Genomic DNA, 15946 nt, shown 5'->3' with positions numbered 1-15946 from the left:
AAACGTGTTTCATATTTGATGATGTTTTTAGCCTGTAAGAAATCTGGCTTACAGCAGTGAAAAAATGTTTACCTTATCCTCCTGGCAATCAAATCGGCAAGCAAGAAGGAAGAGAAACAATTAATCAGCAAATTCTGTTCCTGCTATAGCTGTCCAAACTAACAATCAAAAATTATCTGCAAACTTATCATTGTCCATCCCATTGGTCACCTTTTTATTTCCCTTGTACTCAAACAGGTGTGAAGACCACACCTGCATCTTCTTGTTAGGAACAATTTATTCTAGGATTTATTTACAATATTTAAAATATTCCACTAACAGGTTTTGTTCCCTTTATAACTAATTATGTTAAAAGTTAAGACATGAACAGCCACCTGTATCACAGACTTTCACAATACTTTCAGTAAACATCTCTTTACAGTAGCAGGGGAAAAAGGTAACACCCATACTCAGTTCCTGGTGTGCTTACCAAGCTCTGGATGGCTCAGTTCTCCAACCCAATTATCATGTCTACTTGTTTGGTGTTATCTGAAAAGTCCTAATGTTTTTTGGTTAAAGAGATATTACTTTCAAGTTGAGTCCTGCTTTTGAAATTGTGAAAGATCCTAAATATCTCATCATCAGAACTACAGTTTTATTCTCCTTTAAGATATGTACTTAAGGGGACTATGATGGTACCTATTGCTCTTGTTAAGATAACATGGTAACTTAACCATTCAGCTGGAATAGGCACAACATTGTAAATTATCCTTTTGACACTTTCTTGCAACTTGGAAACAAAGAAGGGTGATCATTTATGCCCAGACTTAGATCTGGAGGAAACATTTCCTGCTACCTCCTACTGAACTATGAGCTGGGGGAATATAGGAGGATTTCTGGGAAGTGTGGTAAGTTTGCCAACTGACCTAAATATTCATAAGGGGCTAGTGCCACTCAAGCTGAATCGCACCAGCAAGCAGCTGACAGTGATTTTTGCATTGCTAGCAGAATAACTAATTTAAATGATGGGAGGTGCTCTGAGTTTTCTGCAACAGAAATACAGCACAATTCCAATCAATGCTCTTCAATTATTTTTGCTGCCAACTTCTAAATACATCCAGGCTTTAACACTTTGTCTGAATAAAGTTAACAATTAAGCATGCATTTAGCAGTCCAGGGAAAGAAATATTGTTGGCAGTTAAACCAAACTCTAAGGGTGTGTCTACACTACTTGCTGGATCGGCGGGCAACAATCGATCCAGCAGGGATCAATTTATCGCGTCTAGTCTAGATGCAATAAATCAATCCCCGAGGGCTGTCCCGTGGACTCCTGTACTCCACTGTGGCGAGAGGCGCAGGCGGAGGGGGAGCAGCAGCAGTTGACTCACCGTGGTAAGTAGATCTAAGTATGTCGACTTCAGCTACGTTATTCACGTAGCTGAAGTTGCATAACTTAGATCGACCGCCCGCCCGCCCCACCCCCCCCCAGTGTAGACCAGGGCTAAGTTACATTCTTTGTCAATTTCTCAGGTAAATAATCATCTTCTGAAGATCTTGGCCAAATGTCAATAAATCAGCCCTGGTCTGACTAACTAGAGATATGTTAAGGAAAACGATTGGCTTGTAGGCCAGAAATCGGTCTAGTTATGGAATCTCCCACTTTGGCCTATTCTAATTTTGTGTTCTTATAACAACCCCTGCTCACTCCTAAAAAGGCTTTAAAGGACCATGTGTAGACTGGGGAGGAAAACTGATCTGGCTCATTTAAGAAAATCATCACAACACTCCCAGGTAAAAAGTTGTAGCTTAATGCTGCAATTTAACTTTACTTCCCAGGACATCTGCAGGCTGTTACTTACCTTGGGTTGAATAGCCTCCTTCTGACTCACCAGCTGAGACCTCAGGATGAGGACTTCTTCCTTGCGTACCTCCAGTTCCTCACTTACGGAGGTCAGCTGATCCAGGAGGACTCTGTAGGCAGGGGCACCAGGAGCAGTCACCTCTGGAGAGCTCCTCTCCAAAAGGGCCTTCTGCAGCTCATTCAGCTCATTCTTCAGCTTCTTGTTCTCAGATTCAAGTTCTTGACGCTGCAAAGAAAAAAGACATCCCCATCACTTAGCAGAACCCCTTCTACTCCTCCACAACAGTTACACAGAATTACGAACCACAGGACAGAAGTGTTAAAACTATGGGGAAAATCTCTCCCATTTTCCTGATCTCTTAGCCATAGGGAACAGTGCCTAGAAGGATTTCACTAACTGGTCTACCCTTTGTCTGAAGTACAAAACCAGAAACACCCCCGCGCTGGCCCCTATAAAGGCTCAACTGAAAAATGTCCATTAATCTCTTCCTCCTCTACTCTTCCCTTGACACAAAATTTTTCAAGAATTTCTGTTAGACCCAAGCCAGCTTGTGCCTAGCAGGGTTATCAAGATTCTGCACTGTGCAGAAGATGCTAGCAGCATGTGACTCTCTCAAAAAACTATGGTACTGGGACGTGATCATCTGTTTGGTATGGTCCATCATATGCAACAATATCAGCAAAGCCATAGGCTAGGTGCATTGGTGTATTTATTATACAAAGCAGTTTAACCAGCTACAGGGAAGTCCTGTGTGTAAGGAGCAATTCCAGTAGTGTAGTCCCCTGCCATGCCTTCCTACAGTTCACAGTGAACAATTATGCAATAAAATGTCTATTGAGGAGGTTCTTCCTGATTCTTTCTCCAGTTGACTTACATCCTGAAGCAGGAAAGATAGTACTTACTATCCTAGCTAGTGTAACTGGTGATAACATTCTTACTAATCCTTTAAATACCAGAAGCCTCCTATCCAGAATTACCTTGAGTGACTCATATTCTAGCTCTGCGCCTCTCATTGGGGGCCTTTCCTCCTCCTCCTAGGAAAGAACACAGACAAAAGTAAAAATAAATTCCATCCTTCATCTGTTACTAACAGGAGTCAAGGCAGAAAAATGAAAATGTGCATTTTGCAGTCATGATGGGAGTTAAAGCTATCCTTCCTGGGAAACTGAATACAGTGTATTTAGCCCTATACCTCCGAGTATTTTGTGTGGTATGTTTACATTGCCTTGTTTCATTTACTTTTTGTGCTTATCAAAGATAAATAAAATCAGGGGCAAACTGGTAAAGTTATTTGAATAGGGACAGAGAAGATCTACTCTAAATACTAAATGCAAAGAGGCTCAAGAAATCCATCAACAGAAGGGAAATGAGAATCAGTTGCCAAAATAGGACTCATATTTCTAGAAGTATTTCAAGAATATAAATCAGAGGCAAGAATAAAAAAATCCCCCAGATCTGAATGATCATAATCTTCGGATCTGGATTCAGATCCAAACTCTTTGGCTTGATTCTTCCTGTAAGGTAAATACTGAACAGAACGAGGAATTGTTTAAATAGAGTGTTAAGTGTCAGAGCGCTTAATAAAAGTGTCACGATTTTCAAAGGCACGGATTACCCTCAGCTCCCATCGAGTTTAATAGTGGGTTCCTTAATAATAAACCAAATAAACTTTGAAATAAACCAAAATCAGCCCAGAAAAAAGCTTGAAAGCTTGTCTCTCTCACCAAAAGTAGTTGGTGCAATAGAAGATATTACCTCACCCTTGTCTTTCTAAGATCCGCCCACTTATTTTTAATGCCACAACGTGGATTTAGGAGACTGAATTTAGGTACTCAGGCATGTAACTTTTGGCCAAACAAAGTAAGTACTAATGGAGCAGATGGTTTTATAGAAACCATTCAGCAGGCCAAATTGTCTATATGTTACTAAGGTGGGAACAACATGAGGTCCTCATGTGACTGGCTAGATGCACTCTACCCTGGTTTTGGTGCGGAGAGCCTGTTCCTCTTTCCTGTCCAGTTCATCCTGCAAGGATTGCTTTTCCTGTTCCAGCTCTGTAACCCGTTTCTGCAGCTTGAGGAACAGAGACATGTCCAGCGGTGCCTTTTTCTCACTTGGCTCCTGCTTGAGGAAGAACACAGCGGAGTCAAGAAGGGTCACCATTCCATGTCAGGCGCAAAGGGTATTGTGAGAAGAGAGGAGAGAAAGACTGGAGAAACAGGATGATTAGGGGCATATACATGTTACTTGATTCTGAGAGCTACATATTGGCATCCATAATGTATCACTAACCTTCAAAAGGTTATTTTAAAAAGGACTGACTAGTATAAAAGGTATCTAGCCTAGAGCTTTAAAGGCAGAAATAACTAGATACTAACTCTAAGGCATAAAGTCTAATTAATCATACCTCTTTTACTTACTTGTTTGGAGGGGAGACGGGAGAAAAGAAATAAGTTTGTGGTTAGATTCACTATGAAACAAACTAACTACAGGCAAACTTCTCCTAATTTTTTAAACTATTATTGTTAGGTTCTTTAGTTAAAAGCAATATATTGCATAATTTCTTTATTTGGACCCACCATTAAGCAAACCAATAAACTGGAGTGTGACATATAAAAATGACCAGAAGGAAGTGATTTGGGTACATTCAGAAGTTTCCTGCCCTTTTTCTTGTACTACTGTAGCTGCACCGTATACACTTGGATTAATCAACTAGCCTTCTTTTGGTATCTTGGTGTAAAGGCCAACATGTGTAATTCAAAGCTGTAATGGAACTTGTTGGAGGCAAATATTTTATAGCTTATCATGTTTCAATGAAGACTAAGCAATTACTGTGGAGTGCACCCTAATCCTTTAAAGCCTAGAAAGGATATTAGAAAAGATACAACTATGCACTTATAAAGCAAACAAAGCATTTATAATATATTAGTATATAATGGTCACAAACTACAAAAACCTCTCGATACAAATTCCGTAGAAAATGAGGGTGTTTAAAAGTGGGGTTCTGGCTTGAAATTATCTCTACTTTCTTGGATACTGTTTACTATTGTTAGCCTTCATTTTTAATAGGTTAAATTAATGAAGATTTAATCTCTCTATCTGCACACAGTCCTGTGTGGATTACTTTATTCATTAACATTCAAAAGAACAAAATTGCTGTGAAGCATGATTTTGGAAAAAAATAAAAAAGCAGTTAAATAAGGCTGCAGCCAATGTGAGAAAAAACATTTGGATCTCATGAGAAATGCTATTACATGACACTACACATGACAGTTTCCATCTATCCATAAAGATGAGGTATCACTAGGCCAGTGTCCTGCTCAGTAAATTACCCCATGAAATGATGGGGTGTAAATTAGCTGTTATCACTCAAGAGAGAGATCCTGGAGTCATTGTGGATAGTTCTCTGAAAACATCCACTCAATGTGCAGTAACAGTCAAAAAAGCGAACAAAAACGTTAGGAACCTTTAGGAAAGGAATAGATAGCAAAACAGAAAATATCATGCCACTATATAAATCCATGGTATGCCCACAGCTTGAATACTGTGTGCAGTTCTGGGCACCCATATCCATATCTCCAAAAAGATATATTAAAATTGGAAAAGGTTCAGAAATGGGCAACAAATGATTAGGGGTCTGGAGCAGCTTCCATATGAGGAGAGATTAAAAAGATTGGGGTTCTTTAGCTTAAAAAAGAGATGACTAAGGGGGGTATATGAGAGAGGTCTATAAAATCATGAATGGTGTGGAGAAAGTGGATAAGGAAGTATTATTTACCCCTTCACAGAACACAAGAACCAGGGGTCACCCAATGAAATAAATAGATAGCAGGTTTAAAATGAACAAAAGGAAGTACTTCTTCACACAAGGCACAGTTAACCTGTGGAACTCATTACCAGAGGATGTTGTGAAGGCAAAAAGTATAACTGGGTTCAAAAAAAGAATTAGATAAGTTCATGGAGGATAGGTCCATCAATGGCTATTAGCTAATATGGTCCGGGACGCAACCCCATTCTCTGGGTGGCCCTAAACCTCCAACTGCCAGAAGCTACGACTGGGTGACAGGGGATGGATCACTCAATAACTGCCCTGTTCTGTTCACTCGTTTTGAAGCCTCTACACTGGCCACTGTCAGAAGACTTGATGGACCACGAGTCTAACCCAGTATGGCCATTCTTATGAAAAATGGAAGTAGAAATACATGACATCTAGGGGATCTGCACAAGCTATAACTTGATTTCAACAGTCTGTCTAAGGAGGAATTGCAGGAACAATAATGGCAGTCAGTAAAACCCAACTATGGAGACACCAGACAGAGCCGAACTCTGTCCCTCTAAATCACCATTATTCAGTAGGTGAGGAAGGAGTGACATGCTGTATGACCACCCACAGTCAAGAGTGAAATCAGAAATCTAAAAGAAAAGAAAGTGTCCCCAGCTTGAGTAGAAAATGCTGTCCATTTCTTGACTGGCATAGCACATGCCAGCTCAGGAATCTGATGGCTCTTTGGCATGTTTGTAGTCATATCAAAAGAAGTTTCTGTGTATGGGCTTTTTTTCGAATCTTGAGATATGTTAAGAAAGAGTTGCAGATACACATGAATTTACACCATAATTAGTACGAACTGCTTGTGGCAGTAGAAGAGCTGACTAATAATTCTGGAAAAATTCCAAATAATCCAGGATTCAAATGAATGCATACTTGAGGTTACAGTAATGAGGCACCTTTCAAGTTTTCTTCTTCTGTATCGCATAGAAAAAAAAATCCAATATGATGTTCTCCTCACTGAGTGAAATTCACCCCAGTGAAAAAGGCCCATATATACAGCCTTTTAATGTGGGCATTAAGTGATGCATAGAACTTTGAGTGGCCAGTCTCCATTGAAGTGAACTTCACTGATAAAGTGCACGAGAATTGCACGGCATTTTGTGACACTGGTGCAACAGTTCTGTAAGTCTGAGTAGTAATCAGCTATGAAATTTGTAGCTACCTTCCTCTTTTGGCACAGTTATTGAGAGAATAATTAGCTACTTGTGCCTCCCTGAACTTTTAAATATATAGAATAGAAGTTGCTTTTCAGTCACCCGCAAGCTGTTTTTGAGCGCCCACTTTTGAGCATGCAACTGATTGTGCCCTCAAAAGTTGCAGGGTGACTATGTCACGTGTAAATCAGGCAGCTGTGTGACCAACTACCCTATATTCCTTTATTGTAATTTAAAGAAAATTAAAAATATATTTTTACTGAAATCTTTTTTGTAGGATTACCGAGATACAACTCTATACTGAGCCATTCATAAAGAAAATGGGATATGGTGGACTGAAGCACTAGATTCTTGATACTAAGATTTGCCAGTCACAAAGAAAAGATGGGCATAGATTTGCTGGTGATTAGTGAAAAGTACTGGAGTTTCTCTAACATTACCTCCATTCTCAGTGGTAAGTCTTCTGTCTCTGTAATCTCAGAGCTAAATGTATATTCAGATTCATTGCTACTATGTGTGGAATCCGTTCTTTTGTGCCCAGGCTTGGGGATGCTCTGAAGTGCAAATAAAATAAGTCAGTACCAGCATTATAGTCACCTGCCCATAACCCAGTGGCTTAGCTTCTAGTGCTCTGAGTTACTCCACAGCAACCATAACTTTGGGGAAAGATTTGAGATTCTGGTTCCTCTATGCCACCTGGGCCCCGAAAAGAAGTTTAAAAATGGGTTAGCAGGGGATTTCCACCTTTTTCTTTCTGAGCTTCCCGCCCACTCCCCAATATACTATAAAAACTCCAGGGCCCAGTGGGGGGGGGGGGGGGGACGCCCTCAGGGCTCCTAGATTCAGCCACTGGGTGTGCGTGGGGGGGGCCTCAGGGCTTCAGCTGCAGGGGTGGGCTTGGGGCTGTGGACTTCAGCCACTGGGCAGGTGTGGGGGTGCGTGCTGGTCTCCAGGTGGGAGTGCTCCGGGCTTTTGCCCCGCGGGGCACCAGGGCTCTGGGTGGGGGAGGGAGGGAGCTGAGGGCTTCAGCCTTGTACGAGAGAACCGCAGCTCAGGGCTTTCGATCCAGGGGGAGCGCCAGGGCTTGGGGCTCCCCACAGCTCCACTCCCAGCTTCAGCCCACGGGGGTCACCGAGATTCTAGCTCTCGGGGAAGCACTGGGGCTCAGGGCTTCCTGTGGCTTAGTTCCCGGTTCCAGCCCCACGCTTCAGCCTCGGGGCCCTGAAGCCCCTTGAAACCAAATCACAGCCTCTCAGGGGCCATGGATCCTACTTCAGAACTGCTGGGTTAGACAACATGAAGTGTTTTGGTGGAGCAAAAGCCATCAGATTAGAGCTAATGTTTAAGGGGCAAATTCTGCTCTGGCACACAGGCAAACAATTCCCATGCACAGATCTGTGAACAAAATCTGACCCTACATTATTTCACCAAGTTTTGCTAAAATACTGTCCGCAAACAGGACACAGTTTTACTATATTTGAAATCACTTACCACCATCAGATTCACCTCATCCCTGAGATCGTCATAGCGCTCCTCTAAGCGGCTGAACTCATTCAGAAGATTCTGATATCTTAACCTTTCATCATTCAGATCTAGCTCCAGCTGTTTCGTTTCCTCAACAAGCTTCTTCTCCATGGTCTCTGTCACCAAACAGATGATACCAAGGTGTGAACAAGATGGATCTTGGGAACCTATTTAATCTGTGATGTCCATATTCCACAGGTACGGAATAAAGCAAGACACTATGCACAAGTATGCAAAGAACACAGATAATGTACAAACTGTGCTGTTTAAAAACAAAACAAGCCTCAAAACAAACAAGGGATTTGATAGCTGCTTTCAACTACCTGAGAGGTGGTTCCAGAGAGGATGGTTCTAGACTATTCTTAGTGGTAGAAGAGGACAGGACAAGGAGTAATGGTCTCAAGTTGCAGTGGGGGAGGTTTAGGTTGGATATTAGGAAAAACTTTTTCACTAGGAGGGTGGTGAAACACTGGAATGCGTTGCCTAGGGAGGTGGTGGAATCTCCTTCCTTAGACGTTTTTAAGGTCAGGCTTGACAAAGCCCTGGCTGGGATGATTTAATTGGGGATTGGTCCTGCTCTTGAGCAGGGGGTTGGACTAGATGACCTCCTGAGGTCCCTTCCAACCCTGATATTCTATGATTCTATTTATGCCATTGCAGGAAAGTGCTGCATCAAAGACAAAAAGGACTAGGGTTCACTTCCGTAAAGTCTTCTCCATTGTCTGTCACCTAATAATTTGGGGTGGTACAGTAAAACTGTTTATCCTAATCTGCTTTTGTACTGTATTAGTCTAGTATCTGAAGATGGCATCTCCATTTGTATATATCTTCATTGTAAAACAAGGATAGTCTTGGCTCTTCCGCATCTTTCTCCAGTTACGATTAGGTGCTCACCACAAAGTCACTTACTAAGATGCAACAATACATCTGTTATTTGTTTGAGCGCTATTAGAAAAATAGGCGTTGGTCTGTGTGTGGTTTTCTCCGATGCTCTGGATAATGCAGGGACCAAAGTGAACTGTGCAATCTGGTGCTGGACAAGAGTTTAGAAAGCAACAGACAACCCAACAAAGATGATGATGTGTGTGTGTCTTTGTGTGATTGCAATAAAGGGGATTAGTTTTCTCCAAATAGAAATTTTTTTTTTTCAGAGACGAGGTTCAGAAGCAATCATCAAAAATCATAAGCCCTGTGCCAGCTCTGTACAGACACAGAGCCCAGTTTACAGAGCCCAGCTGCCTCAACTTGAGTGTGCAAATACCACATTTGTGCATTTAAAAAGAATTTAAGTGTGTAATTACTCACTTTGTACGTCAAATATCAAGCTGCACATCCAAGTATGGAATTTGCATTCACAATTTAGTAGACCACTTTTGATCATTTGACCCCAATGGGTTAATTATATTTAACAACAGCCAGAACTAGTTTACTTTTTTAAAAAAATATATCTTTGGGCATTCTTAACACTCAAACTATCAACAGTTGTATAGCACATGTGGTCCTATATTACAGTTGTAAATTACATTCTAAAGGGAAACGTAGTTAATAAACCACAGCAGATTAACCAGATCTGAGTCGCTTTACAAAGGAAGAAACAAACAAAAAAGAAAGTGAAGTGAACAGAACTGACCGGTCATCTCCTTGGCTTGATCCTGGATGCGACGATTCAGCTCCTCCTTTTCCTTTTTCAGTAATGTGTTTTGTTCTTTTAGTTCTGATAACAACTGTAAAAACAACAGAATGTTTGGCTCAGGATAAGGATTGCAGTCACAGGAATGTGTTTAATCTGTGCACCTAAAGCTCTGAAGGATCTGACTCCACTGCATCCTTGTAGTAAGAGATCAAAAATTCGATGTTTTTAACTGTCCTTCAGAAAATAAGATCAGTGAGCTAAAGTGCCACCTTCACTTCTTAATTCACATCCCAATTGCACCCTCTCCTGCATGCATCACACGCTGAATTTCTGATCAGATGAGGCCAATGAACACAAGAGCCTGGAGTGTTTAACCCAGGGATGCCATTTAAATTGTATTGCATCGAAAGACACATGGATTAGAAACAAATTCAATGATTCTGCCCTATGCCTCTTAAGATTTGATGGCGGTGTGATCCAAGAGCTTGTCTACAAACAAAAGTTGTACTGCTTTAACCATACTGGTATAGCCAAAGTGGTACATACCCTTTACCAGCATAAGGCACCTTTATACCAGCATACCTGTAGTCACATTAGGAGCTGTGTTAGTAATTGTATTGCTAGTAAATGCTTCCCCTAACATGCATATTAATACCGGTACAAAAACTGTGTTTGCAGACCAGACCTACAGACAGTTACAAGACTGCTCTATGGAAACTCTTTCTTTAGCAAAGGACCCAAAAATTTGAACAAATTTAAATGGAAAATTGTTTGTTTTATTTTATTGTTTTGAAGTAACATGTTTTCAGTTTGATAGAGGCTGAGTGCCACACAGATTTCCAAAAACGTGTGGGTGGGGAAGTAACAGAATCATTGTTCTTGGGGGACACATTCAGCTTGAGGTCAGATCAATTCACTATGTTTCTCGCTTTGAAAAATGCTCCAATCAGCAAGCTTCCTGTACTACTCCATATGCTGTACTCAACCCAAGAACAACAAAAGGAAAAGGATAATTTTAGTAACTGTGAATTTCTAAGATCTCAGGAACAGCAAATCAATGGGCTTTTAGAGACAGGCTGTTTCTAAAACTTTGGTATTTTGGGGTAGGGAGTTCCCACCTGCTCTGTTTCCTGTTTGTATTTGTCTGCCCATTCCTCAATTGTCTTCTTTTCAGATTGTGTTTGGTGCAGCTCCTTTCGAAGCTTGGTGATCTCCTCTTGGAGCACATGCACACGATTGGTGGCATTCTTAGCCTCCTCCTCACTCATACGAAACCTTTCCACGTCACTCCGCAGCTTCTCAGTCTCTGTGTTGTACGTGGTTTCCAGGCTAGTTAGTTTCTCCAGCAGGGATTTGTAGTCTTTATGCTTTACAAAACACAATGAAGACATATGTGCATTTAGAATAGCTTTGTTTTAATGAGAATGTTAGTGCTGGTGAAAGGTGCTATATTGACAGACTGAATCACTCTGTTTATTCACAGAACACTTGATGCTTGGCCAGGAAGATAGCAGCATCCAAACCTTCATGTCCCAGGTTAAAATCAGACAAAGCCCATGCATGCCCAGCAACTTGTTTTCCATTCAACACCCTGAAAAAAGTGTATCGTGACAGGGGATGGATCACCAGATAAATTACCTGTTATGTTCATTCCCTCTGGGGCACCTGGCATTGGCCACTGTCAGCTACTGGGCAAGATGGATCTTTGGTCTGACCCAGTATGGCCGTTCTTACGTATGGAAATGGTATGGAATGGTACATTATCTACTGATTCACATCTAAACTGATCCACTCTCCCCTCTATGGAAAGGGATATTTCTCCTGACTAAAGAAGAAAACTGATTCCTTTTAAAGAAAAATTCTGCTCCCAATAATTACTGTATTTTTCCAACAATTGCCCATACTTCACATATTGAGGCAGATGATGAGAGACTCCTGACCATTCACTCTTGGGGCATTTACCTGCTCATCAACTTTACGCTGCAGCTGCATGATCTTGTTCTCCATCCCAATATTGAGCTTCTTGTACCGTTCCACAGAGCGTGCCTCTATCTTCAGCTTCTTCAGCTCCCTCTTGGCCATCATACGCCTGTAGCAGCATTGCAGGTAGACAATTGCCTTCAAGCTCCTACGGTAGTTCACACGAGCCAGCCAGCCCCGCATGTGTTTCTGAATAATAATGGCCTTGTGCTCTCGAAGCATCTGCGTTTAAAAACAAAACCATTAGATGAAAAAGCCACACACTGTATTTATACAAAATTAACAACATTCTGCAAGGAGACATATATAGGTAACAACTAGAGACACATCCATTTGAAAAGAGAAACTGCAGGTGAAAGGCAGCAGGAGAGGACCAGGGAATCAGTATAAATAAATAAAATAAATTAACCTAAGAAGCAAGAGAAGAAGATGGGGAAAGAAATGAGAGAAAGCTAAAATGAAGGGAAAGAGATGGAAGGAAGGAACTGGGGACATTTGTATTGATGTGAGATCCCTGTTAATTACAAGAATATAGAACACCTATAGACAAAACAACAAATCCATCCCTAGACTTCTAGGGATGACTAGATCTTGCTCTTACTATACCCTTTTATTATGAGGCCACTTGAAGTCATTGGTACATGGACAGATAGGTAAATTCAGCAACTTATTGTTTAGTCTCACTACATATCTTCCAAATATATACACATATACATGAACCTCCTCTGCATTTCAATAGTTGGTAGTAGCTTATGAAGTTGAATTCCAATTTCCATTCTTTCCCCCCTGCCTTTTTTTTCTTTAGTTATTCCTAACTTGTAAAAACTTTTTTAATGCTTTCTCATGCTTACTGTTTGGCTAAAGATCAAACAAAATTGATGCAGCTTTTTTGAAGTTCTGCAAACATTAAAGGAATGCTTTCCTCCCCATTTATTCCAATCAGAAATTTTGCACCCTCTTAATTCCAGAACAGCTGACAGTAGAAATTTCAAAACATGGCTTGACATTCTTTATTAAAATATAAAAACAATTCAGGTATGATGAAAAAATGGGTTAGAATTGAAGTTATCAGTGTTTTAGCTACCAATCTTTCATATTCAAACAAATTTTCTATTTACTTTTTGGACAGCTGAATTAAGGATGCTTTAGTGATTTCCAAGGTCTGGAGGTCCTAAATTCCATAGGATGAGAGAGTTTCGCTCTAAAGAGTTAGAACTAAAGGGTTTAGCTTCTAAAGGGTAATGTGTGCGTCATACATTATGAACCAAAGTCATCTGTAAGGAGAGCTTGTCAATTAGTCACAGGAAGACAACTACACAATCTAGAATCCCAGGACTGTAAACAAAGCCTCTGTTTCTTCCTGCAGTCATCCCAGGATCATAGGCCTTAATAAAATTTCTCCTTCACATCAATGCATCTGTCTTACATTTATCATTTGTTCCATCTGTGATGGGAGGATTTTATAATAGGTAATTTCTAATTGTGATTACTAAGGAGAATAATTAACTATAATTGCAGAACCATCGTTAGATAGGTAAGTTTGACTGGCCCTTATGTTGACTTCAGAAGTAATTTGCCATATCTACTACAAGGGAATGTGACAGGTTTATAAAATGTTGTTGTACAATAGAAAAGGAAGTGTGTATAAGAGTCACTCAGCCAATTTCAGGAATCTAGAATGGTTGACTCATCTGTTCTGCATGTCCTGGGGATGGCTTTTAGCCTATATGTTGATGCGATGTACCTGTCAGTTTTATGAGGAAGCTCATTACTTTCTGAAGTTAATGTATATCTGAAAACATCTGTCAGGCTATTAAGAGACTCAATGTTTTAATATTGTTATGTGCATTGGTAATATAAAACCTGGATTACAGTGCTCAGAATGCTAGCAGAAATAAAACAAATAATAATAATGTACACCGTAAAACACATAGGATGTGTAACATGGCTGAGTTCAGGGGGAGAAATCTTACTTTTCTGGCATTTCTGGCTGTTGATCGTTCGTTGGCACAACCTTCACATCAATGTTATGTTAGATTGATATACTGTATACGCATGGGTGTATGTATGTGTGCACCTACACACAAGCATGTATGCATACTTGTACATTTTTTCTTTAGTACAAATCTAAAAATGTCCAGAAATTCATTCAGTCCAATTTTTTTGATCAACAGAAGACAACATTTCAAACACAAGCATTGGCAGGCTTTTATGTTTACATCTACTAACTTGAGAAGAAGTACAACTATGTAGGACAATTTCTCAGTGAATAATGAGTTGACCTTTGAAAAACTCAATGCAAAACAATCTTTACAGGTAGAATTGCTGTGCAAAATGTTGTCTAACTCACAAAATCCCAATGTATCAGTAATTCTGCTTCTCGCCCTATAACATTTAAAAGCAAAGCCTAATTTCTAAAATGAGGACAGTTAATTTTTCTTTAAACATAGTCACTTAATGTCATATCATCATAATTAGGACAGAACTCTATCAACCTCCCCCAAACTGAGATCAGCACAGGTAAATGAAAAAAGTGAAAAACAAAAAGAGAGCCAAGGCGTTAATCTTTTATTCTATCAGACAACAGCTCACTAATATCAAAATTAGCATCCTCAATCATCTTTTAGAGTTTGTCAGAATCACAGAAATTAGGGGTTAAGAAGAGCTACTAAATCATCTGGTCCATGTGTGCATGCAATATTAATTTGGACTCATAATGAGTAGATGTCTGATCATTGTATCGTATTATTCATATTTTCAAGTACTTTATTTCAGGCCGTGCAGTGGCACTGAGTGTGTGCATTAAGGTCTGACAATTTGTACACAAACATTTTAGAGTGCCATGGAAACACTACAGTCTGGGCTAACCCGGAGGTGCTTGGAAACAGCAATAATGAAACACTGGGTCTTCTTACCCTCTGGTATTTGTTCCTGGCTATGTAACCTCGTAAAAGGGACTGAAGAACAATAGTGGTAGCTCGCATGAGATGGTATCTTTTGCGAACCACATACATGCGCTGGAGCTTCTGAAGTATGATGGCAGCCCTGGTTCTTCGCAAGAACTTGGCATAGCTGGCAAAGAAAAATGGTGGAAATGGAATTTACATCTATTATTTATAAGCCCTGAATAACATTTTCCCAGTCCTATAACTTTACCCTCTTTCTTAAGAGCTACGTGTTCTACATATTCTACTCTAGATTATTTGCAGTACTGTCAATGGTACAATGTTTGCTTACTACTATACTGCAGCAGCATGGGAAAATTAAAAAATTAACCCTTAAAAGCCCCAGATAGAGTTTACTCATCCTCAGAAAATTGCACTGGGGAACTGACACACTCTTCTCAGTTTCTCATCACCTTCCCTCATTCTTTAAAGCAGCTTCCATTAATCAACTTTCCCTAACTCATTCCCCAACAGAAACAGGTCCACCCTTAATTCCTATTCCTCCAGCAAGACCACTGAAAAGCATCCCGACTCAATTCCTTTCCTTTTCCCTCCCACCTCACCTCTGTATCTGCCTGCTTCCCTGCTCCAGCTAGTTCCCTCATCACCCATATCAGCCATCTACTCCTAGCTGGCCTGTCTCCCCTTTGTTGCATCCTGGCCTGAGGGATAGGTTCTCCACCACTGGAAAGAGAGGCCACCACATTAGAAGGGCAGGGGAAAGTTAACAAGGTTTTGTGGCAAGAAAAGGGCAGGGCAGGATTCAGTCTAAGCAAGAGTCCTGCCTCACCCCACCTGCAGACTGATTTCCTCACTCTATTTTTCCTCTACTTTAACAAATAGAGAACATGGACTGCTCTTAGGTGCTATCCAGCTGGGAAATAGCTACTTCTTTCTGAAGGTCAAAAAAAGCAGGTACTGCTCTTAGAGGAATGCATAGTCTAGTCTATTTCCTTCATTACACTGAAAAATTAATTCCTAGTGATCAGCACAAGGAGACAGGTCTCACAGTTAAATGACCTAGTTAGAGGAATGTGAAC

The 15946-nt window shown here is 40.5% G+C and overlaps 1 protein-coding gene across 1 annotated transcript in view; it reads right to left on the bottom strand.

Annotated features, from left to right (window-relative positions):
• Positions 1-15946, bottom strand: part of MYO5A (myosin VA) — a 207123-nt gene that overhangs the window by 33317 nt on the left and 157860 nt on the right. The window contains exons 21-30 of the mRNA XM_077829326.1: positions 14877-15033; positions 11944-12183; positions 11100-11348; positions 9979-10072; positions 8316-8464; positions 7265-7378; positions 3819-3965; positions 2819-2875; positions 1839-2066; positions 73-81 (exon numbers count right to left, since the gene is read on the bottom strand). Of these exons, the coding sequence (XP_077685452.1) occupies positions 73-81; positions 1839-2066; positions 2819-2875; positions 3819-3965; positions 7265-7378; positions 8316-8464; positions 9979-10072; positions 11100-11348; positions 11944-12183; positions 14877-15033 (1444 nt within the window). The remainder of the gene's footprint in view (positions 1-72; positions 82-1838; positions 2067-2818; positions 2876-3818; positions 3966-7264; positions 7379-8315; positions 8465-9978; positions 10073-11099; positions 11349-11943; positions 12184-14876; positions 15034-15946) is intronic.

The sequence above is a fragment of the Eretmochelys imbricata genome, chromosome 10 (assembly GCF_965152235.1).
Source record: "Eretmochelys imbricata isolate rEreImb1 chromosome 10, rEreImb1.hap1, whole genome shotgun sequence".
NCBI classification, from domain to species: domain Eukaryota; kingdom Metazoa; phylum Chordata; order Testudines; family Cheloniidae; genus Eretmochelys; species Eretmochelys imbricata.
The sequence above is the reverse complement of the archived record's forward strand: the minus strand, read 5'-3'. Positions and strand labels throughout refer to the sequence as shown.